This window comes from Ptychodera flava, chromosome 15 (assembly GCF_041260155.1).
Source record: "Ptychodera flava strain L36383 chromosome 15, AS_Pfla_20210202, whole genome shotgun sequence".
In the NCBI taxonomy this organism is placed as follows: domain Eukaryota; kingdom Metazoa; phylum Hemichordata; class Enteropneusta; family Ptychoderidae; genus Ptychodera; species Ptychodera flava.
The window spans coordinates 18,525,804-18,551,962 of NC_091942.1; the positions used below are offsets into that span (position 1 = coordinate 18,525,804).

Genomic DNA, 26,159 nt, shown 5'->3' on the forward strand with positions numbered 1-26,159 from the left:
TGGCTTCAAGTGTAAATCCCATGTTTGATGATTTTAAATTTGGTGAGAAGGGCTTTAAAACAGATGTACATATGTGATGCCACAGGCGCCTTCCTTGGTATATTTCATTGTTGCTCTTAAATATTGGACATGCCATGTAAAAATGGAAATTGAGAAACAGTTCACTGTAAAAGTTGAACAGTTACTTTAAAAATGTACATTATGAATTGAAATTGATGCGTGAAATGGTACAATCTGACAGGTTTTCCATTCATTTTGCACCAAAAATTGAGTACCCCCCTTCTGTCTCCACATTTTGAGCACCCCCCTGCACAGTAAGTGAGGCTACCCACAATTCTCCATGATCCGTACACACGGAGATCACTCACTGAACTGAAGCAAATTTCTTCTGTACACAGAACAACTCAGTCCATATTTCAAAATTCTGGGACCATAGTTTTGATAATCATAATTCTCTAATTTCTCACTGTGAATAATGAGAAGATCAACCCCTTTTCCGCAGAGGAGATAGCAATTTTGTGATTTTGTCAACATAGATTTTTGACAGCCATATGCAATATTTTCAAGGAAACTAAGGGAATAAGTTGCATCTGTATTGGCAAGAGAAAGAGTATTGATCTTTTTTGAATGTTCGTAACAAAGGAAATCTGCATGTCTGACAGGTGCTATGATGAGACCATCTTAGTTGCTGATAACTTTCCCTTGATAAGTGTACAATTTTTAGCACCTTCAAACATCGAATTCTTATTCAATTTACTCCTGAATTTTAAACATGATCAATAATTTTGGAACATAGTTTTAACCAATAATCCTAAAATTAAATTCTAAGTTTCAAATTTTTCAGAAACTGATAAAATTGAAGAAGCCTTTAGCAAATAATATCTGAGCACACAAATCAAGGGGAATTGTGGGTAGTCTCACTTACTGTGCCCTGTAGCTAACATATCTTTTAGTTCTGCTTTTTTTCCAACAATTTCTGTATCGTTCGCTCTTCTGTATCGTCTGATCTCTCATTCACCGCGCTCGTATGCGTTTCACCTACTATCGTCACTCCGCGCTCCCCCAGGATACAATAGTTGTGGTGTTTTCAGTCGGGATCCCTGCCTTTTGCGGGCTGGTTTTGACTTTTACGATTTTAACCCCGCCACCACATGGTTAAAAATCGTAAAAGTCAAAACCAGCCCGTAAATAAAAAAAACAACCAGGAATCCCGTCTGAAAACACCGTAGCTATGAACCCACAGCACAGTCACCTGTGAGCTATTCAGCTCTGGGACTATTCGCCCCATAGACGTGTGTACATAAGCGAGAAAAGCATATGTACACGCGTCTATGAGGCACATAGTCCAAGAGCGGAATAGATCACAAGGGACTGTGCCCACAGCTTTACTATGCTTTGCAAACAAGCTAGTTTTTACTCAGTTGAATTTTCAAGCTACCCGCAAATAAAGTTTCTCACTTTAATCTCACACTCCGAGCTTCTCGGCTCCAGATTGCAAGTTGTGCAAGATGTGCTCACAGTAAACTGAAAGTTACGTCGTTCGAAGACGCTCTCTCCACGATGCTCCAGGACGAGGGACACAACCTCTGACGTCATCGACAGGAAGAAGCAGACGATTTTCCCACAAGCTACTGCGAGTGCCGGAAGTGTTCGCTGGCTATGTCACCTGATTTTTAACAAACTCCGCATCGCGTCGGAGTGTACTTGTACAGCTTTCGTAAATTCTTCGTACCGCTTTCGCGGCCGATGAAAGTAAATCTTTCTGCACGTATTCAATAACCGCATTTTAAACATTTTCCCGAAACAAAACTGTAGACTGTACCACTATAGCTTGAGCTGAAATGAAGATACCGGACAACAACGCCGGTCACGAGTCATTTATAATCGCCGGTCATATGACTGTCCACCCGGCCTTCATTCAGAGCTATTGTTAGACACTGAATGGTGGTGGTGCTGCACAAACAAGGTCGAATACTCCTATCATAGTATCGGAATACTCGAGTATTCCGGTCAGGCATTTCAAACACAATGAATGAAACTAGAAGGTGACACAAGGGTTCATTGCAACACGTGGCTAGCATAAACGGCCGTGATAATTCTGAATTTATTCACCACCCTTCCATATTTTTGACGAGAGATTTAAGGCGTGAAAACTACAGGTAAGACTCCAAGAGATCCATCGTGATTTTCCCACTCTTGTTGCCGTCTGCACGTTAGGGGCGTTTCAGCTGATAACCCGCCTGCACACGGTGTCAGCTGTCGGGCCTGCAAATCATTTCTGCTGATAATGTGATATATGAAATAAGTAAACACTTCCCTAATTTAGAACCCAAACTCCACAGATTCAGCTGACATGACCAAAGTCCTGTTTTATTAGTAACCGCTATAAAAAGAGCTACATTGCGCTTCTGTTCTTGTAAATCAAGCAATCAAATCGCTTCAAATTTCTTTTGATCTGGTTGTTTGCGAGTCTGCTATCCACCACATTGCCTAGTCAGCCAAGAGGGGAGTCTCCCATGAAATTGAAGATGGGGTCTGATGCAATGTAAGTGCTATTTCAAAATGCTAATTTAGTTTAACCATTGAGGCAAGTTCTCACCTCAATCATAGACAGCAGAGGGGGGGGGGGCTCTCTACTGTCTATGCCTCAATGCTATAAATCAGCATTTATGTCGACACAGTCCCCATGTGCAGCAGCCATGGAGGTAAAGATTCCAATGGGCGGATGACAGTGTTGTGCAGGGAGTTGGGTCACTTCTGAAACAGTTCAGAAATGCCATTGGTAAAATAAGGTACCGGGTAGTACATTAATGTAAACCAGCACTGATTTAAACATCAGGGTCTATGATATAAGCCAGCATTGCCTCGGCAGATCCTGTTGCCAGGCAATGATATCATCGTTAAATTTCACTGGTATTTTTTACCTTCAAAATGACATATTGCTGTTACTTCAAGGAAAGGCAGAGTTTTCCCCTCAGAAGAAGAAAAAACAGAGCCTGTCTTCAGATACTTCTATCACAGTCCATAAAGGGACTGTGCATCTATTGACTTTAAAACAGAGTATCATTCATCATTAGTTTCCTTGGATTCTGAAAGACAATCCCCTCGATTGGTAATAGTGTAGGTTGTTTAATGTGGCAGCTAGTCAATGTGAAATCCCTTCACCCCCACCTCACAGCATAGTGAGGGATTTGGAATTAGACTTATGAAATTTGTCAAATGCCCCACCCCCTGGGGCAAGACAATCTGGAAAATCCCCACCTAAAACAAGTAAATCCCCTACATTTCCCTCACCCCAATAGGTGGGGCATTCATAAATTCTGCACTTGTCCGTAAAAGTGACTAGGGGATCAATATGAGGCTATTGCCCCACCCCCTCTGGCAGTTCCATGGCAAACACTGTCTAATCGCCCACATTTGTCCTGTATCGCCCAAAGTTGGGTTCCCTGGGGATTACATGAACTCAAGCTGCAGAACTTCGGATTGCAGAATTTTAGTACACTTTAAGATTGGTTTATTGTACTGTGCAGTAGCACAGCACCTGAACAATGAAATATTAGCTATTTATCATCATTGATATACTGGTACTTTGTTACCATAGAAATCATGAAGCTAAGTGTCACAGTTGCTACTGCAGTCATAGACTCTCCACAGTCGCTGTGCCTTGTTTTGTGCGCGCCGCGATGGGCCTGCATTCGAAGGCTGTGCAGCTGTGATGTGAGCACGCGCTACCAGACACAGCGACTGTCGGTTCTTGCAAGTTTATGAATATTCATAAGGGTAGTGACGTCAAAAGAAAAACCTATCTAACTGGGTGGAGAGAATATATACTAGTAGCTGGTAGACCTATATACGCAGTGTGTTTTTATTTTTCATTTTTAATTTTATTTGGCTATGCTACCTGTCATTTTTGTTTTGATTAACGGATGTGTGGAGTTCTATAAAGTATCTGGATCAGGCAGAAATCCGACCGGTCGCTTGCAAGAACGTCCAGACCCTGGGATTCGCGTCGCGTCTCTGAAGGGCGCGCGCGTGTTCCAACAGGGAAGAACGCGAATCGCAGGGTCTCTGCCAGACTACTGCAGTCAGTGAAAGAAACTGGAATGAAGAATTTTAGTTTTGAAGGATTGTGATGAATGCTAAGGCTAATATGTTGATAGTTCTGAATCAAATATTGACAATTTGCTTTCCGGTAATTGCCAACCTTGAACTTGAAGTTCAAGTGCACATATATTGGTATGTCATGGTAAATTTTGAGATATCTCAGTTGATTCACAACTCAACAGTGACAAAGAGATGTAAGCATTTTGTCTAACTCCGGGACCATGACATGTTGGCTACAATTGCCGATCAACTTGAAGTTCTTAGACTCCAAACTTCCAAGGCCACCTCTATTTCCTAATGAGAAAAAAGTCCACTTTTGCTGTGGGTACAAGTTCATGCCATTTTTCAGTTTATTGTCAACAGCCTATTAAAATATCAATTCCTGCATTTTTTCTGTATTTATGCCCAAATACGTTATGAAAATACTAGGACTATACTAATATCTGATGGCAACTACATGTAAACATTATACTGTGCACTATTTGATTATTTTAGCTGAAAACTGATTTTCAATGTTTCACTGTGATCTGATTTTCACTTTGTCTAGTCTGACGACATGCAAAGTATTGAAAATTAAAATTTTCATTTGGATTTTATTTTAGCGGAAAAAAGATCCAGGGAAAATTGCGAAAATAAATTCAAAGTGAAAAAGAAAGTATTCCACAGTATTATACAATGAAATCAACAGATTTTCATGACAATTTGTCGTTGTGTTCTTTTTCTGCTGATGGTAAACATTTCAAGTACATTTGTCAAAAAGTAGAAAAAGTGTCAGTACAATGAAGCTGAAGGTGTTTTGTGATTGGTTTTGGATCATTTTATTTTGCCACATAATCAGGAAATTAAAGATGTACTAAAATCTTGAATTCACTCTTTATCCCCATATCCCATGGAAATCTGAATTATTAAATTAGGATTAGTCAGAAAATGGTATGTACATGATCATGTATGTTAATTTTTGCTATTGTTTGTGGTCAGCATTATCAACCAATAGAAGGTCGGTGATTTTATCAAAACCTAAACATAAATACATTTTTCTGTATTTCCACCAGGATCTTGTGTTTTATTTCTTTTCTGCAATCATATTAGCCACGCAGCTGAATTGCATACAGAGAGAACTATTTATAGTCTACCTTCCGTGCGAAAGTTTTAGTGGTACCTATGACAACTTCAGCTCATTTACATAACTTCCAAAAATATTCTGTAAAATGCTCAGGATATTTTGGCTGCCATTCACTATTAAACTTGTTAGGGAAAATTACCTTCCATTTTGAAGCACCGTTTTTAACCCTTTCACCACTATGGTTTGGCCCAAACCCTCCGTTTTCAATGATAACTGTGGACTTGTTTACAGGGCATGGGGATGAACAGGTTAAGAGTCAATTGTATTGTCAATACTGGATATGAAGCAGGGACTGAAAAGATAAATTGTCAACTTTTTTTATTTATAAGCACAGAAACCTGTTGTTCAATGGCAGTTGATAAGTACCAGTAATTTTCGATTGACAGGTCCAACAGGATGAATCATAACCAACTGTTGACTGATTTGAGTCTTTTTGTTGTCTGGTTGTTACATGTTCATTATACACCACTGTACTGGTGGTGTATCCTTGCTGTCACAGCAGGTTATCCCCGTGCCGTACTGAGAGATAGGCTATAAACTCAACCAGCAACAGTTTTGACCAAAAGATGACAAGATCATTTATTTTGCATAACATTAATGTGTTGGGCAAAAGTTCATACCATGATATTTGTGTTATAGAACTGCGGAAGACTGGAAGTTTGAACCGTATCGCCTGTTTTGACAGAAATTCATTTTGAAACCATGGATCCAGGATGTGCAGCATGGTAACACAAATAGCTTTACCTACATGAACACCAGATGTTATAGTCTGATCTGAATATGCATGGACTCTAGATTTTGCTGACATATTTGATAATAATAATCCATTTCTTTTTTCGCCTAATTTAATCTTCTTCCAAAGGGATGGACACGCATGGCAGTGGGCCTGCTGATCCTCTGGTACAGATCTTTCCGGATCCTGTGTTGGGAAGCCTCACTGCTCCAGACTCAACGCAGACCATGAGTTTCAAAGAAGAAGTTGGCGACTTCTGCAGGAAGTCGTGTACAGTGAAAAACTGGAAAAAGAAACTGCCGATCACACTATGGGCACCAAAGTACAAGCCAAGTTTTTTACTAAGTGATATTATTGCAGGCCTTACAGTTGGTTTGACAGTGATCCCACAGGGTCTAGCCTATGCAGTTGTTGCCCAATTGCCAGTACAGGTGAGAATTAGAAACCTCCATCATACAAATTTTCTTGATATGTGAGTCTAACCATTCTGTGCAAAACATGTACAACATGTCTCACAAAATTTAAGTATCTGAAAAAAAAATCAACATATCATGTCCCATTGTGAACTAGATTTTACAAGATCTTTCATTGCTCCTGTCACAAGCTGTGATGTTCAACATTACTTCACAACTCATGAGTCTTCTGTGTTGAGGACTGCATGAAAATCTAACATTTTAGTTACAATGTGTTGATGGCATGCTATGATATAAAATTTTACTTTTTTCAAATGGTGTCATTGAATATCAAAATTTTGTTTCAGCAAATTATACTGTATTTAAAAAAAGTTATCATATCACAGCTGTTTTTTCTCTGGCTTGCAGTATGGCTTGTACTCAGCTTTCATGGGTTGTTTTGTCTACTGCCTGCTCGGAACGTCCAAAGATATCACTCTCGGTCCCACGGCCATCATGTCCCTGATGGTCAGTATCTTCGCTGGCCCCGTCGATGAAAATAATCTGCATGATCCGTTGTATGCTGTCGCACTGACGTTCATTAGCGGATGCATACAGCTGGTGATGGGTTTACTCTATCTTGGTAAGTTTTGCCAATTTTCCACTCAAGGATGCATGTATGGGAAAACTTACTGTGGCGTTTTCTAAATGAGGTTATATGCACACAGAAAAGGAATCATTGTACATAATATATTTTCAAAAATCTCTCATCTGGAGTTTAAGCAACAATAACTATCAGAGAGTATGAAGCAAGGAATGTCTGGTGATGGACTCTGTTGATAATCTATCTGTAGAAATGCTTTAATTGCAGAGAACACTACCAGCAATTGTGCTCTTATGTTGACGTCCGATTGTTATGGTGACATCCTAGTCCAGTTGCTATGGTGATGTTAAAGGTGATACTAGCTCAGTTTCTGCCGGTATACCCATGTAGATTATCAGATTATGTCAGTCCACCTATGAGTTAATAGGAATAATTCTTTGTTTCTGTGAAAATGTTTCAATGAAGTACTGTTCTCATAATTGTCAGTTCATCATCTGCAGGGTTCCTTGTCAATTTCATTTCCTTCCCGGTCATCACTGGTTTCACTACAGCTGCTGCCATAACGATAGCCTGTGGCCAAATCAAACATGTCCTTGGTTTAAGTTACCATGCCGATACCTTTATAGACGACATCAAGAACATCATAAAACTCATCCCTGAGACCAAGTAAGTGAGGTCATTTCCAAGTCACACATCTGGTAATCCACAGGATAAAACCAAACAATTGTCTGTGCCGTGAATAGTAAATTTGACCGCATTTATTTTTTGTGAACTTTTGTGAAGTTGCCATATTTTTGCAGACTAGTGACAACTACAGTGTAACCAAAGTGTTGAACGCACCTGAAATGATTTATAAGATGGTAGGGTTTTGAATAACATACAGTCAGACAAATTTAGTGCCCTAACATCACGAAGCAATGTGCTCTATGTACTTATGGTGACCCTTAAGGTCAAGATATGACGCTTTGTCAGCGGTGTTGGTAAAATTTGAGTCACATGAAGAAATAAGTGTGATAAGAACATTTTCAAAAAATCCTGTTATATTGACGGCATGCATACTTACTTCACTCTTTAGTTTTAAAAACAAGTAATTTTTGAAATGCATTTTCCTACAGATTTACAAAAATATTGTTCCTCTGATATTTTGGGCAAGGCAACGTAAGAAACAAGTGAAAACTTTTTGCTTGTCATGAAACAAGTAATATACATTTACCCAAAAAATACTTTATTATACACCTACCATAGAGAATGAAAGAATTTTGCAGTCCCTGAAAAAGGCATACGGAAATGTGACCGTTTCCAGGTGCCGTAAACACGGTGACCTAGTGGATACCTGCCTCTGTGTGTTCACTTTTGGGTGGTCTGAGGGACCGAAATTGGTAAAGTGCCAGGATTTGTCTGGTATGTTCAACATGCAGTGCATGTAGTTGTCAAGGCTGTCAGAAGCAGGTCCTTTATTACTCTCCTTACTAGCAGTAGAAATTGGGGGAAAAAGTGGTCTTTTCTTGGCGCATTTCACTGTCATTGTCACATAGATGTAAGATGAATAATGATAAGGTTACTAAAAAAATATGGCAATATGTGCCCCCTGAGACATTATAATATATAGCACCATGCATTGCCCAATGCAACACACTGCACATATTTTGCATACTTTGCAATATTTTCATTATAACCTCATATTACGAAACACGTTGATCAGGATTTACAGCAGCGTTAATTAGGTGGCAGATTTACTCAGTCTCTGTTCAGTCACAGGTAGTAACTGCCAGCTGAGACAAACATTCTGTTCCTCATTTTAATCCGTTACATTCACACATCTTCCTGTTGTGACACATTCCATGTGGACCATTAGTTGGATATTGCATTAACTTCTGTCTTTTCATCAATTTATTAACATCTTGACAGATCTTTCACTTCTCAATTTTATATTTTTTGTGAATTTGCAAATTTAAACTTCATCTGCAAAAAAGACTCCATTTATTGTACGCAGTCAGTGTTTTCGAAGTAAAGAAAATCTTCCATTTTTGACCACAGGGAGATCAAAATATTACAGCAGTAATCAAATCTCAAACGGAAATGCAGAGCAAATCTTTCCAGTTGGATTATACTGTTTCAGCAGATTTTAGTGACTCGTATTGCAACAATCAACACAGAAATTCATCGAACTTGCACACTAAATGAAAACCTTTGCTTTTTTGCAGTTATTGGGACTTTATAATGGCTACCTGCTGTTTTATAGCTCTCTTTGCTCTTAAGGTGTGTACATTTTTAGCTCCAATATGGCCATATATATATGAGCCAATGGAAGCTATTATCATAGGTTTGAAAAATTGCCTGTCTGTCTGTCTGTATGTCAGTCTGTCTGTCTGTCTGTGTGTATGTATATGTATGTATGTATGTATGTTTTTTCATGGAGAACGGACTTCACTGAACCAATAACACCAGATTATTAGACTTTTTGATAATTTTACTCCTTCAGTAATTTACAGGTAACCCTGTCACCCTATTTCTATGTACATGCGTCCACCCACCATATGTAACATAATAGGATGTACCAAAGTCTTGTTGTTGAAGGGATAATATCAAATCAAGACATGTTTTGTCAACAAGTCTGCACAAAACAGCAAAATATTGACAAACTCATGTGTAGATATTATGTTTTTGTACAGAACACAAAAAGCCAACAGCAACAGAGCAAACGATTTTTATATAAACAATAAAGAGGCATATAAAAGTTACATTTTAACCCTTGGAGCACCAAAGTCAATTTTTTGTCACCTTTCAATTTTTTTTCAGATTTTTGTCAAAATTTTGATAAGAAACTGTAGCCAATGAAATGTGATGTCCAATTGGTCCAAATTATCTAAAAATTTCAGAAAAATTTCATAAAAAATTGGCAAAATGTGGCAGTAAAATTTTGGTGGGAAAAATTACAGCACTCAAAGGGTTAATTCAATTTATCTTAACACTGAGGATACAGCATAGATAATGAATGTTCATGTTCTAGTACTTCAGTCTGGTAAACCCGCACATTCTCTGTAACCTGTAATTAAACCTTCGTGACATATTTGTATTCACAGAATTTGCCAAATGGAATATTGTGTTTGTTCAGGGGTACTATCAAAGTCACCCACTTAACCTCCCAATTTGACTTCGGATTGTTTTTTTTTGAACCAAAAACGTCCTTCCTGACAAAAAAAACATTTGTTACAAACCAGTACATCAAAATTCCTCTCAGTAACAAAGCTTTGACTGATATTAGCAGAGTGACTTTTTAAACAAGAGTAGGGGAGAAGAAATTTTAGGCAAAATTTGTTGAAATCTCTTTTTGCTTAAAGTGAATTTTTGACACTGTCCCTAATCCTTTGCTATTAAAGAATTAATGTGATGTTTGAGTTTGGCCCATATGTGGAACTTTGTGATGAAAAATTTATGATTGAACAGCTTTGTCATGGTTTGTAATCCTTCACCAGCTGGTGCATGTCCTGTGTATCGATGCAGAATGCAAATCAATGTTCCATGGAGTCTCATTGGGTTTCCTCCATGTTGGAAAAATTGTCAAAGCTTTCATGAAATTTTACAGCTCTTTGAATTTTGACAAAAGCCGGAAGAAGATTGAATTTTTGAATCAGAAAAAAGAGTGAGTTCTGTTATTTAATAACAAATAGGGCCTAGAAACTGTGTTGTATGGCTGTAAACTTTATGATCAAATAATACATTGAACCTTATCTAAAAATTAAAAAAATCTAAGATGTATTGTAAAATTTGGTAGCAGCATATCACAGTCTATGTTGCTGTCTTTTAATTCATAATGTAAAACTCAAAGCTTTCAGTGTTTTGTGGGAAATTTGTGTCTAATTTATGCAGTCAACATGTTTGACAAGTTTTGTTTCTCAGGTGTTCTGACAATATGAATAAATTTATTTCAGTTTCTTAAAAGTTCTGCTGTGAAGTGGGAAGAAAATGCAGATGATGAAACTATTCCAGTTTGGCGAAAAATAATATGGAAGACATTTTGGTTGCTGGGAACAGGTGAGTGACAATGTGACTCGGGGGTGCAGCTGCATCTTACGAGTGTATACTGCCCTCTCTGGCCAAAGTTCACAGTGCCACAGACTTCATCAGACATGCTTTGCTTGCAAACATGGTCACTTTATGACATAAACCCAAACCCACTCTAGGGAGTTATTCAAGTCACTGATGATACTTTGAAAGTACTAATATTTTACAAAACTGGTGATAGTAACAGATCCTAGTATTGCTTGTTGCACATAAGTTTTGAAAATTTCCGAGCAGTCCGAGTGTTAAACTTTCAAGAGAGCACCCTTGAGTGACTGATCTTTCAGTCAATCTGCGTTTGTGTTTGAATGCCAATATTAAGATTGACCATGTCTGATGAATCTTTCATTTTGCTTCTAGATTGTGAATCTTTCATATACAAACCTGTCAAGGTAGAATTTATGGAGGAAACATAAAAAAGAATCATCCTCATAAAAATCTTTCCACCATTTGCCTAAAGCAGGAGATGTAAAGCAGGCTTTTTCAGATTTATTTTTGAAAATCAAAAAGAAAAGAAGGAATCCAAGTTTTGTTCTCAAGGATTTAATTTTTCATCATAGAGTTTAATATGTAGGCAACCATTTTGGTAATCATGGTTATTTAATTTAAACCATACACAGTAAACCCCTTACTTTTTTTCATGAGTACAAAAGAGTTATTTAAAGAATCGGCAAGTTTTCACAGTTCTGATTTCTTTTAGGTGCATTTTATGTTAATTACACATGGGTATTAAAACTACACCCATCTATTGGAATCTAGTATTAACAAATTTGATCTAACATAACGAGTGAAAAAATGAACACACTAAATATGAAGCTAACTTTCCCCTTGACTTTTCATTCTTTGCAGCAAGAAATGCCGTAGTGGTCATCATTGCTGGAGTACTTGCTTGGAGTTTAAGAGAAACTGATAAAAAGCCATTGACATTAGTGGGAGAAATACCAGCTGGTCTACCAGACTTCAGACCGCCAGCTTTTAGTGACCCCAGTAAAAATGTCACAACTTCAGATATTTTTCAAGTGAGTCACAAGAATAGAATGATTTAATCTTTGAAATCTTTATATACCAATTTATATCTTGTTTTATGCTATACCGGTTGTTTTAAGCTAAAAAGTAGGTTGTGTGTTTCTTAACATTTGAGCCAAGTTAACCTTATATGTTTGACCTTTGACCTATGGTGGCCTCTGACCTCAAGTCTTTTTTCTTTATTCACTTATCTAGGACCTGAATGCTGGCATAATTGTTGTACCTCTCGTAGGTTTTCTAGAAAGCATAGCGATTGCAAAAGCATTTGGTGAGTTTCATTTGACTTTTTTGTTTAGTTTCATCTTTTGACTTTTACATTGTACAAAGATAACCAGGCAAGAACTTAACCCCAAAGTGAAAACTTTCTCAGAATTCATAACAAAATGACTACTAGCATCTAAAAATGGACAAAAATAGCTTATGAAAATTAATTGTTCATGAGTGTATGTGGGTACTATCTTTTATACTTTGGGAGCTGTCAATATTTCAGTCGAGTGAGGGTGCAAAAATTTCAAGCACCAAGAAGTGGAAAAGTGTCGAAAAGTCACACATGAGGCAGGGGGCTAATCAAATTCATGAACGCCCAAGGCAATTCTTTCGAACCTCCCCCCCCCCTACTAGCTGTAAGTAATGATAGCTCCCTTATTTTCGATAAATCCATAGTTTAAAATAATCAAGTCAACAGCGTAGCAAAGCAGTCTTCGTTGCTTAGCATAGGAGCATCCAACTCACCTTACTAGGTAAACTAACCAAGATTTTTCATTAAGAAATCACTGATTGACTGAGTATATGAGGTCATCCTTTGTGTTGTTTTTGCCTTCTCATTGATATTTTGCATACACTAATCTTGTATGGTCCTTTAATGTTTCAGCTCGTCAAAATCAATATAAAGTTGATCCAAATCAAGAGCTTGTAGCCCTAGGTAAGTTTTAAAGTCAACAAGTAGTGTTTGTGTGGTTACTGGAAATTTTACTGTTGATGGCAAATGATTTCAGTCTCTACAACTTTCTGAAATTGTCAAAAATTTTACTAAAATTTATCGTAACTGAGAAATAATGTAAGACAGTCTTGCACTTGAACGGCATTATTACTCACCTTATGTAAGATCTTGAGAATTTGACCAATTTTTCATGCAGTGGTATATTGATCATGCTTTCAACATGAACTGTACATTCATTTCACCTTTACCTTGCAGGATTAATGTTGAATTTTAAATTGCTGAGATGAGGCCTCCTCTCATTTAAATCAAAACTGACATATTCAAATTGTAATATCAAGTAAAATGGAATTTTATCTGTTTTGTTCATTTTGCAGGTGGTGCCAACATCCTCAGTTCATTTGTATCTTCCTATCCCATCACAGGCAGCTTTTCCAGGTATGTCACTCTTGATTCAAGTGGTAATGCTAATCATATCCCAGCCATGTAGACTTGGTACAAGTCTGTGGATAAAACAATTTTTTGTTCGTTTGGTGTAATAGAATTATCAAGACTCTTTTTTGATTTAAACACAGTAGAATTATCATGATATGATAGAGTTGTGGTGATTTCAGCTTAAACTTAACCAAATATGTTCACCCTACACATGCACAGATGCCATGTGCTTGTGCAACTCTGTGAAGACAGCATATACAGTTGTACATATTATGATCATCACAGGTAAAGTGCTTCATTTTAAAATTACATTGCTTATTTCATAAAATCACACTCAAAACAAGTCTAACCATAGACAGTCAAGAAATTTTCTCGACTGTATATGGTCTTACTGCCATGTGGACAGACGAAATTGGTTGACTAATTTGTGTACATGTTTTCCTCACTTGCCACAGAACTGCTGTGAATTCACAGAGCGGGGTGAAGACTCAATTCGGCGGGGTATTCACTGGTAGTCTGGTCTTACTGGCCCTGGCCTTTCTCACGGAGACATTCCGGTTCATTCCAATGGCAGCGCTGGCAGCAGTAATCATCAGTGCTGTACTCCAGATGGTAGAGTGTCGGATCATTCTCAGACTCTGGAAACTTTGCAGTGAGTGACATTTGTAATCATAGCGATTCTTGTTTGTTTGTGTTAGTTTCATTTGTTTATTTTTAACTTCTTCACTGTAACATAAAGTCCTTTTGTGTGTGCATACATGTGTAAATATGCCAGCATGTAAATATAACTGATTTTGGTCCAAAAGTAAACAACTTTTCATCAAAAAATTCTGACACAGTCTGTACAGGGGTCAACCATGACACACTGCTGCAATTCTGCTTCAGATTTTGGTGATGCCACCCTTGTCATGATATTTCTTTCCAGTTTATAGAGGGAAAGAAAATTTACCGGTTGTATATTTTCTCAATGTATATAACTTTTTTCATTTCAGAACTAGATCTATTTCCATGGTTTGTTACGCTAGTATTTTCCCTGACACTTGGCATTGAGATAGGTATAGGCATCGGTATTGCCGTTGATATACTGGTTGTCCTTTACAAAACAGCAAAACCAAAAGTTCAGGTAGGTAAATGTTCAATTAAGTACTGACAAAATATCAAACTAGTCAAAATCCAAAATTTTGCTACCACATTCCCTTCATGTTTACTTTTTGAATATCTTACATGTAAATGAGATTGGAAGATAAAATTGAAGTTATTTGATATAACCATGTAAACTCTATGATGATGTGCATATTAAATCTCCTGTACTTTTCGCCAACAGATAAACCATTTTCAGTACTTCTGACATGACGATGTATAAGTATAAGACTATAATAGTTCAAAGTCGACTATGCATGCAGTTCTCTTGTCAAAGAACATGTCGAGTTTAACATTCATGACATTCTCTTCATACAGGCAGTGAACAGGGAAATCTTAGTTCTCAAGCTTTCTCATGGCGTTCACTATCCGGCTGTGGAGCACATCACGACATCTGTCTTGGAGAAAGGTCTGGAACAAAATAAAGATGATGATGACGAAGAAAGAGAAAATCTTCTTCCAAAAGCTGTCATCTTAGATTGCTCTCATATGTACACAGTAGACTACACAACTGTACAGGTAAGTGTTAACAAACATTTATGTATCCTTTTGTTCCTTTGGTGAACAGTCACATGACAATATACCACATTTCATCATTGTTTTTGATCCAATATTTTTCCAAAGGCAAAGTTTGACGTCAACAGATAGACTTGGGATAAAGGAATGAATAAACCATGATCTACCTATTGCAAAAATTCTGTCTTTCCAACTTACCAACTGAATTTTTTCTACTTTCCAACAACATTTTCTAGATAATCTGCAAAAACATTTTGGACTGCTTCAATCTTTGATTTTGAACCGATAAGATAATGTTATTTCTTTTTGAATTCAGGGTATGACAGAACTGATTTATGAATACAAGCGTGCTGGTGTCAGACTTGTTTTTGCTGGCCTAGAGGTAAGTATCGTTAAATTTTATCCTTTATTCTTGATTATTGTAGTAGACATAGCTAATACAAGAAGTCCAAACTATTACTATACCATACATAAATAATGCTCTCTCTGTTGGAAGTAAATTGTAAGGCTACCATACTTGTGAGGAACAGCACTGTATGTACCACTCTGTACCATTCTGTTCAGTGGATAATGCTGCTAATTGTTCTTTAAGACTGGAGAGTTGCCCCATTCACCTCTACTCTGCTGAAAATAATTTTGACATGGTAACCAAATTTGAAACTGGTTTTGAAAATGAGTGACACGACCTAGGTGTGGTGGTAGGAACACCCTTGGCCTCAGTGTATTGAACTGAAGACCATCATATCAAGAAAGACAAAATTACGTACATTACTTAGAAAGTGTCAGCTCAGTAGAAAATGTCACATATACTAGGAGTCGTGTCCTCTGAGATTGGAAATGATCATTTTCGTCAACGAGTAAGAGCCGCCTAGTGTCCTGTAATCATCAGAATTTGGCATCAACCTAGCCAGGAATCGGATTTTCAACATTAACCCTTTGAGCGCTGTAATTTTCTCACGCGAAAAATTTAGTGCAAAATTTTACCAATTTTTATTAATTTTTTGTAATTTTTTGATAATATTGGAACAAATGGACATCACTTTTCATTGGCTGCAGTTTTGTCTCAAAATTTTGGTGAAAATCTGAGAAAAATTGACTAGGGTTTATTTTATAAAGAGGACAAAAATAGACTTTGGCGCTCAAAGGGTTAAATAGGAAGTGCTAATCATCACAAATAACAGTATTTTTACAGAAAAAATCATTTTAAGAGTGAGTTTTCATCCTATAGACCAAAAAAATCATTACTGCAAGTTGCATATATTTTGTACAAATTATTTTCTTCCAGCCCTCAATAGGTGAAGTCTTCAAGCAAGCAGATATCTCAGGTTTCACATCTCACAGCACAGTTGACAACGCAATAAGTTCATTAGTCGGTAAGTACCTTGCATGTTAATCTTGGCTACCATCGTGCAAGGGAACATTAAAGGAACAAAGTCACTAATACAAGATTGATTTTTCGAGTTGTCAAGACAGATTACACTTTCTCACAGAACTAAATCAGACAAGACATTTATCCGTTCTGTTCTTTACACAAAATACTTTCACTTGTGTAACGTAAAAAAGAAAACAACAAAACAAGAGACATTTGTCTACCAGTTTTTGACAGAGTACAGGAATAATTATAATTTTAATGAAAAACTCTGCTGAGATTTCACAATGGTGACTCTAACATCCTTTAATGTCTGGTGGTATAGGGTGCAGTGCAAGTGATGTGCCAATGTCATTTGCATTGAACCGTTGGCAATCCAGGACTCTACATATACTATCAAGATTGAGTTGACAACACTGTCAAGTGTAACTATCGTCTAGGCTACAACGTCAAACAATTACAAAGAAATCAACTCTGCGAAAGTTGAAACATTGTCTGGAAGGAGGTCATGCATAGTGAAAACAAAAACACACATTCACACGCATCCAGCTAACTGTCCTGAATGCATCATTCACAAAAGTCGTTTGTGCTGATCTGGTTGTGTTGTATTTGACTACGTCTAACCTCTTTCCAGATGATTTTTCAATTTTCGCAGCATTGATTCCTTTGTGATCAGCTGATATTACTGCTAGACGATCTGAAAGTGTTGGCAACTCATCAATTTAGACACTTTGCTAGTTCCCTTATTTGCCAATGATTCAAGAACGTTTAAGTTGTGGGTCCCTTGGTGATTGACACATAATGGTACTGTAGTGTATTCACAGTAATATAAAGTAATGTAGCAGAAATTGGGTGAGAAGCTGTCTTTATCAGGAAAAGTCTTGGTGTGGTTAAATGCTGGGAAAAATCTAATATACATTTCAACATCTTATTGTAATAAGAGGAGCAAGTTTTTACTCACTGCTGGATAAGAGTAAACACACATATGAAGAAGATTGGTGAAATGCCAGGAAAGGGCCCTATGAGTTATGATGGGGATATGTATGTGGGTTATTTCAAAGGTAAGACCAGGTGCCCATGGTCCTAAGGGTATATAAACCCTTTTATTCCCTTTTCCCTGTAAAAAATCCAATTGTGGAATTAGAAATTGGATTTTATAAAAAACTGATGATGAAGTATGTGCCTTGAAAATTTGTCATAAACTTTGGTTCAAGCTCTGCTCTAGTAATCTGTGAACCATTTCTTTGAGAAATGACAAAGAATTTTTCCGTCAAGACAAACATTTTTGAGATAGGAAGCATATTGCCTAAAGAGGGCAAATGTCTTAAATTCATAATCGCAGGCAATGCTGTTTGTTTGTTTGTTTGTTAAGAGTAAATATAAAACAAAAGATATTTGTAGTAAAAATAAAAATTGAATAAATTTGTGGCAGCTGGATGACCATCATGAGAAGCCATCATTGTCATCAGGTTTCTAACCCAGAGGACTCAATATAGACAATGCAGAATGAAAACTTTAATTTTTTTCTGAAAAATGAATAACCAAGGCACATTTCATCAGAAGACCATAAAATTGCACCAGTTCTACTTGTAGTTGGGTGGTTGATAATGGAAGTTGTTCAAATAGTACTGGTCTCTTTTACAGAAAAGGTATTAGGGAGTTTGGTGGCAGGTCATGGGTGTTACATGACAATTCTCATGAAAATTGATCAATCTTGTCGATCCAGACACTCCCAGTCTGATTGTCAGTGAAGAGAATTGGGCAGACGATGCCATTGGTGCTGCAGTTGATAAACTATCATTTGCCAGGAATACTGTCCAATAGGAGATCACTTTGCTTCCCTCCTCAAGATCTGTGTTAGTGAGTTTGATAACAACAGTTTGGATTGGTTAGTCAGTACATGCACTGTATTTAGGGTGATGCATGCCTACAGCTGTAGTTTGGTTTGAGTCTGAGATGCACTTCTGAAAAAATAGTTCCTGCATGTGGGAAAGGGCATAAAGTTCAGAAAAAATTTGATTATTTCAGGGATCTCCATACGATGCTTTTCTTCATCAATGAAATATGTAGGTGTATATGCAGCTTTCAGCAGTGTCATCTGGTAGTATAGCACAGTTATATAGACTTACTTCAATATTGAATGATTTAGTTCAATATCCACTCCTTTGATGTTGCACTGGACCAATATTGTAAATCTGTCATGGAGTAGTGAATTGAATGGTTCACAGTAAATGACCTTACCCACAATTCTCCATTATCAATACACACAGAGATCACTCACTGAACTGAAGCAAATTTCTGTTGTACATAGAACAGCTCAGTCCATATTTCAAAATTCTGACAACATATGTTTGATGATCATAATTTTCTCATTTCCCTTTTTGCATAATGAGAAGATCAATCCCTTTTCCACGGAGGAGATAGCAATTTTGTCAACAAATATTTTTGATAGCCATACACAATATTTTCAAGGAAACTAATTAAAGGTATACTGTCACCAGTTCCAATTTTGCCACAGTTACCATGGAAAGAGAAAATCTAACCAATCACAGATTTTAAGCGGGTGGCCCCTTTTTAAAAACAGCGCCCTCACATGGGCATTTTGAATACTAAGGAAGGCCCCTTTGACCATATATGGGCATATTTAGATTACAGGTGACTGTATACCTTTAAATAAGCTGCATCTGTGTTGAAAAAAAAGGGTATTTATTTTCTTGAATGTTCATGACAAAGGAAATTTGCATGTCTGACAGGTGGTATGATGAGACCATCTCAGTTGCTGATAACTTTATCTTGACAAGTGTACAATTTTTAGCTCCTCCAAACATCGACCTCTCATTCAGTTTCCTCTTGAATTGTAAACATAATCAATAATTTTGGAACACAGTTTTAATAGATAATCCCTAAATTAAATTCTAAGTTTCAAATTGTTCAGAAATTGATAAAATTGAAGAAGCCTTTAACAAACAATGTCTGAGTGCACAAATCAAGGGGAATTGTGGGTAACCTCATTTACTGTGTGGTTGACAGCATGTCTGTAGTGAGCCATTAAATATGTACATCATACATTGTACTAGGGTAGTGCATGTGATTGCATGTGCATGGTGTTCCTATGCAAAAAAATTTCCTTATGCCAACTGGTGTGAATATTGAAAAACTTACAAGTTCAGTATCTGTGGAAACGGATGTAGGCATAATTTGTCTGAAGATGCCGTGTGATTACTATTAAAGAATGGGAGGTCTTTTGATGACCAGTTGACAAAATCCATTATTGTAAACAAAAATCAATAAATGTATGATATTAAATTATATTAAAATTTCGAGAAATACTGAATTTATTTGCTGACTCGACACTTTTTTCTTTTTTTCCCAATATAACCATTACTCTCCAGTCTGAGTCATTTGAGCAACACTGTGACATCACGAACTAATAAGCCTTGAATCTGTAGTCAAATAGTACGGTAATATTTGGACGTGGGAATATGAAAAGAATATATACAAAGATTCATTGTCTGAGATTTTCCAAACATTCGGACTTTATGAAGTTGATTGTTCCTCACTTGCCCCTCTGTTAAGGAAGAGTGTCAAAATTGCAGAATTATTCCATTTTGTCTGTTGTCGGGACCTGTTGTTTTTGTGGATATGGTTTAAAGGGACAAAAATGAAACCATTGCAAAAATGAATTAATGGTCATGACCATTAATTCATTTTCGTGATGGTCTCATTTAATTTATCTAAAACAGGGTCGAATATCTGCATGGTCACCCATTCATTCAGTATCTTTCAACATGTCAAACAATATAAGTAGTATCTCGCATCAAACAAAATTTGTGAAAAATGGCAGACTTTGTCACTTTACAGCATTTAAATTTGACAGCGGTAAAGTAAGTTTGTATTTAACTGGTCGTGAATGTATAGATGAGTCACTGCATTGCTAATCGCTAGATTGTGCAATCAGACAGCCTAATAATGATGTGATAATATGCAACTTTCAATTCTTGTAGTTACTGATAAGATATCAGATTTTGGCAAAGATAATGTGGAAATTACCCAAATTGTCAGTAATCACTTTTTAGAAAATACCTAACATTCCAAAAGGAAAAGATTTAACTGTTTCTTCTGAAATCTGTTCCTTTTATAAAATTTTTTTCACTGTATGTATATGCATATTCACATCCTGTTTGCAATTCAGGGATATTGTAGGTATATGCTTTCAACAATTCTATGCTTTTCTGAAAAAATACATCGACGTTTTTGTACTGTTCTATTCTCATTTCATCTTTGAGCAGACAGATTTAAATTGGCAGCAGGTGTTATGACATCATAGATCATATTGTTATATCTCAGGGTCTGATTGTGGCGTCATAACAAAAATGCAACACAAATGTTCACATACACATCCATCACGCCCATTCAATTCACAACCTCTTGTTGACTTTCCAATCAAGGCTACAAAGCCCACAACGTGTTGCCATTGAAAATTTAGCATAGAAAGGAGACAATATAATTTCAAATGCTGACATGATAGCAAAGTGTGCTGATGGACACGTGTCCCATGTTAATCATGACATCAAAGACACCAGCTGCTGATCTATAAATATAACAGCAATGTAAAGCCAATAATCTAACTCTGTTACATTGTGACAGGAATGTACGTCAAATTTTCAGAAATCTGGAAGAGTTTATCAACGGTTAATTTATCATTTTCAATATCCCATGATTATGTGTATATAGACTTTGTGCTGTATGTACAAGCTATATGTACGAGTATAACATATCAGCTAATAAGATTTCTGTGTCGCAGAGTGTTAGCCTTGTGGTTAGCATATGTCACAATAGACAGTTCTTTATTTCATTGTTTTTAAAGTTTATTGTGATAAATTTGACTAAGATGTAGAGTCAAACCTGTATACAATGGTCATACAAGGGAAGAAAACATGATATGGAAATGGCTTTTCTATTGAGGGTGGGTGTGGCATTATTTTAGTGTATGTGGTGTACCTTGTGCTGAATTTAGGAACAGATAACGGCAATAATGAAATTCAATATCGCAAATCTCTGAAAATCATGCTACATGCATGTATTTCTGGAACAATTGTGACCCAGCCATAAAATTGGTCAAAATAAACTCCTTTCTTGCTTTCAGTCTAAGAATATTTTGACAGCGGTCATTCAGAGTCAGATATGCTGACCATTGTAAACTGGTTTTGTACCAAATTGGAGCAATTCCATGTGGCCACTGACCACATAGGAGAGGTTGCTGTTCTGTTAAAGGCCTTTAAGATGTAAAATGATATAAGACTGCACCAACGTGACCACTACCTGGTATAAGGAGGTGGTGACAGCTGTATAAGGGTGACTACTTTGACAAGTTTTAACTGTATGAAATAAAGTCCAGCATGATAGACTACTTAGCAATCATTACAAATAGAAATCCAGAAGGTAGTTGTAGTTTTCAAACTTCATAACTGACTGAATTGTTTTCGGAATTGCAGTGGTGCTGGTGTTAGTTTGTGATGGTATTTGTAAATCAGACCAGTGGTTAATGACATTGACAACTACTGTCTTATTATAAGACCTCTGTCAATCTGCATGCATTCGTCTTCTTCCCAACTTCACACAATTCCCTTCCAAACTTGCTGGAATGCATAGTCTGAATCAGTTTGCCTCAATCCTACCCAGCCCACCCCATCATGCTTGAATGCCGCATCCTCAGTAATCCATCAGCCCTCCTCCTCCTCCTCGCTGCCCCAACCAAACCAACACTGCCAGGCTGTATTGCCCTGCCTATACTAGTCTACCTCCTATCTGACTCCGCATGGGTCATCATACAAACTCAACAATCTTAGTTTTTTTAGCTACTATAGACTATAGTCTATAGAAGCTATTGGGATGGGTATCCGTCCGCGTCAGTCTGTATGTATGTATGTATGTATGTATGTCCGTTTGTGAGGTGTCCGTCCACTCAAATATCTTGAGAACCGCAGTACTTACTGATTTGATATTGTTGTGTAGATGAAAAATAGGATTTTGAGAAACGGTTTTTTTTTAATTTTTTATATTGTTGAAAATAGGCAAATTAATGCCAAAAAAGGCGTTTTTTGGTAAAAAATCTTCTTCTTCATAACCGCTGGTCAGACAGCTTTGGTATACAGGTCCTTAGGGATAACCCAACTTAGATTTGTTAAAATTGTGATGAAATATGCAAATCTGTATTTTTTACGGAATTTTTTTTTCCATTTTTGGTGAGGCCATCCTGAAATGAGCTATCAAAGATATCCACCTTCTTCATCAATACATGTGTCACAAAAGGTTATTCACTACATAACACAGCAGAGCTCTGTCAACTGTTGAGTCACTTGTTTTTTCAAAACAATCGGTCAGACAGCTTATTTGGTTTACAAGTCCCTAGGATGACCTTAGTGAGATAATCTCATACAGTCATGTATCCATGTCTATAGTAGCTTCAGGGACTTTGGCCCTATTTTTTCTCCTCCCATTAATTCAAATCTTCTGTTTTGCATTTACAGCTGAATTTGGGACTCCAGATCATCCCCAGCAAATGCTACTAGGAAGTGATTCTGGTAACAAATCATATGGTACTCAAGACGCATGATAGCACCTAAGATAGTTTTAGTACAGGTTTTTAAGATTTTGAGACATTCTTTTGTATGATGATAAAGTTCCCATGATCTGAGGCTGACATCAGTAATCTGTGTGACACTCAGGTAGGCTGCCTCAGGCGAATCACCTTGCAAAATGTGCGTTTAACCTCCAAGATACTGAGCAATCATAGTACAGAAATAATCTCTGTGTTCAGAAGGTATCTTGCTATGCAGCTATGTAGCTTGGTTGTGCCTGTACTGTAGGACATCAAGATATCTTACAGAGTAGAAATAACTGTCAGGATATCTCGCAAAGTTGAAAAAATAACTGAAAGATGCCAGATATAATACAAGGTAGCAATTACATAAAAAATCTTTTATTTTAGAAGTTTAATACATTCAAGTTGTCGTGCATTTTACCAGGGTTATATATGCTGGACATCAAAATATCTTGCTGAGTAGAAAATAATTGTCAAGATATCTTGTAAAGCAGGAAAGAGATCTGCATAATACCAAATATCATGAGATACAGCAAAGACTGATGGTATATTTCATTGTAGCAATGCCTGTCCAGTTATCTTGTAATATGGTAAGCAAAGGGTATCTATAGGATTTAAACATCCTATAGTGTATATATGACGAACCTGATATATTTGCAATGTAGCAAAGATATATTTGCAGGACATCAAATATTTGTCAGAGCTTTCTTGTCCTTTTTTATTGTTTTTCAGATTTTTAGCCACTTCTGTCATCCCAAATTATACCAAAACATTCCCTCTTATGAAAGAGTCTGTCAATGTTTGTTTTGAAACTGAAGAAATGATATATTAAAGTTCTTTACAGAGAAAATCAACGATGAAAAAATGGTTCACACATCAGACATCAATTGAACAGAAGCAGACGTTGTGGTCAGAACTGAATATTTCAGATGCAATATTATATGATTCTCTGTCTGCATAATTAACAATAGAATTGTCATCTTTACAGAACAGTGTTCAAAAGAATGTGGTTTTTAATATCTTAAATCTTACATGAACTTGCAAAATATATTTTTCATAGAAAGAAAATTAAAGAACTGGATGGATAAATTCTAAAGAATAATGTTGAGTGCCGTAAGATTGAGATAGGAAAGTACCTTCAAGCTTACAAATCAAATTGACTCAACAGAATTGTATTGAGGGGCACTCTATTTTGAGCACAGTTGTGGAAATTAGAATCAGTGATTGTATTCCGTACTTTTAAAAAAGTATATTCACAGATCATTTTAAAGAATTAAAAATAAATTTCAGCTTGAAATGTGAAATCAATTCATATTTCGTACAGCTGCCAATTCATAAGAAAGAAATTATCAATATTAAATTTTACAGCAGTCTTCCACTGAAATACTTCTAAATCAATGTAGAACACTTATTCCAAAGTTATAGCTGTTTGAGTCGTTAGATGGCGATATTCCTTTTCGCCCCTTTGTACAGATGCAATGTGGTTTGACCCTATTGTTTTCAGTATGGTCGTTGGCACTTTGTACTGTTAAAAGGAATGACAGGGTTAGATTTGTGCTGTTTTTCCCGGACAGTAAACAATATTTCCACTTTGATGATCATGATTCTTGTGTAATTACACATAACAAGAGACACAAGACACTGTAAAATAACCAGTTTTTTAAACAATTTTTGTATTTGAGTCCTTGACCCTTTGAGCGCCAAAGTCTACTTTTGTCCCCTTTTTTGACCCCAGTCAATTTTTCTCAGATTTTTGCCAACATTTTGAGAAAAAAACTGTAGCCAATGAAATGTGATGTCCATTTAGTCCAAAATTATCAAAAACAATTACAGAAAAATTTATAAAATAGGTAAAATGTTGCACAAAATTTTGGCGGAAAAAAATTACAGCGCTCAAAGGGTTAATCCTACCCTTGATGTTAGATTAGGAGTTAGTCGCTGAACGTCTTGGCTGTCATTTACACTACTTGAAATTAATTTGAACAAAAGATGTAAAATCATGGATTCTTTCAATTCATCATAGATATTGCTACAGAGCCGTTTTGTGCATATATGAAAATACAAAATTTAACATAGTACAGATGGAAAGAATGTTTTAATGATTTCTCTGTCATTCGGCAGCCACAAAGCTATGCTATCCAGGATTATCAAGCCAGGTTACTGGTCATGAAGGTCATTGTCCTATTTGAATTTACATCAAAATCGAGTCTTGTACTACTTAAATACAATTTTAAATAAATTTTTTACTTTGGAATGCCCTTTGATGTGTGCTTTCCCGACACACTGAGGAATGTAATCATGAGGTATATTTTTCAGGAAATCAAATGTGGAAATAAAAAGATGTCTTGAAAATTTAATGTGATGTATGCTTATGTCCTTGACTCTCATGTAACTTGTACTCCAAGTTTGTTTCTTAATTACCTAGTACCTAAAAACAGCAAGAGTCCACATGAATTTTATTCTTATGATGTGGGAAACTTATTCCTGTCTGGAGAAAACTTTGATCGCCGAAAGCACCTTGATTTCTACAAAACAGAATTACTTACCATCTATAATGGAGCATTTCCCATATCTACATATGAGAATGGTACTGTAGACGGTCCTGGAGTATGCATTAGAGTACAGTTTTCAGAATATGTTGTCTTCTTGAAATGTATCATTTATTAAATTTGTTAGTGTGTCGTGGACTTAACAGAAGTGCCAAAGACAATAAAAGTGCCACCAGCATCGACCTACAGCATCTGCACATACTTCAGAAAATTTAGACAATGAGTCCCACTATGAGGCAGTTCGAACATCTTAATGACAGCGCCCTCAAACCGACATACGGGAATGTACTTGCTTCTAAACTCAACTTCCAGTGATCTGACCGCCGTAAAACTCCTCACAGTTAAAGCCAAAGGCGCATTGCAAGTTTGAATCTTTGTGTCAAATCGAGTTTCCTTTTTCGCAAATTCTGGATCTATGACTGAATGCGCGGTATCTTATGAAAGATCGATTTCCATAATGAAATTATACTACTGTTGCAGCATATACACTGTTTGTTCACGCTATCATAGAATATCAGAAAGCGCCTCTGATGTTGCTATCGGCAAATTAGGGAGGTATGCAAAA

The 26,159-nt window shown here is 36.7% G+C and overlaps 1 protein-coding gene across 6 annotated transcripts; it reads left to right on the plus strand.

The window, feature by feature from the left end:
- The first annotated feature begins 1,895 nt into the window (after positions 1-1,895).
- Positions 1,896-25,402, plus strand: LOC139151413 (sodium-independent sulfate anion transporter-like). Of its 6 annotated transcripts, none has more exons than XM_070724196.1 (17): positions 1,924-2,159; positions 6,090-6,391; positions 6,782-6,995; positions 7,457-7,622; positions 9,161-9,215; positions 10,889-10,991; positions 11,868-12,037; positions 12,240-12,312; positions 12,916-12,966; positions 13,359-13,419; positions 13,872-14,068; positions 14,409-14,539; positions 14,875-15,075; positions 15,389-15,454; positions 16,358-16,445; positions 18,168-18,301; positions 22,972-25,402. In XM_070724196.1, the coding sequence occupies exons 2-16, from the start codon at positions 6,092-6,094 to the stop codon at positions 18,263-18,265; spliced, it is 1,974 nt and encodes a 657-aa protein (XP_070580297.1). In that variant the 5' UTR covers positions 1,924-2,159; positions 6,090-6,091; the 3' UTR covers positions 18,266-18,301; positions 22,972-25,402. The 6 variants fall into 6 exon arrangements, with proteins under 6 accessions (XP_070580300.1, XP_070580297.1, XP_070580299.1 ...); XM_070724195.1 differs by lacking the exon at positions 1,924-2,159 and adding an exon at positions 2,419-2,545; XM_070724197.1 differs by lacking the exon at positions 1,924-2,159 and adding an exon at positions 5,688-5,952.
- Positions 25,403-26,159: the final 757 nt, after the last annotated feature.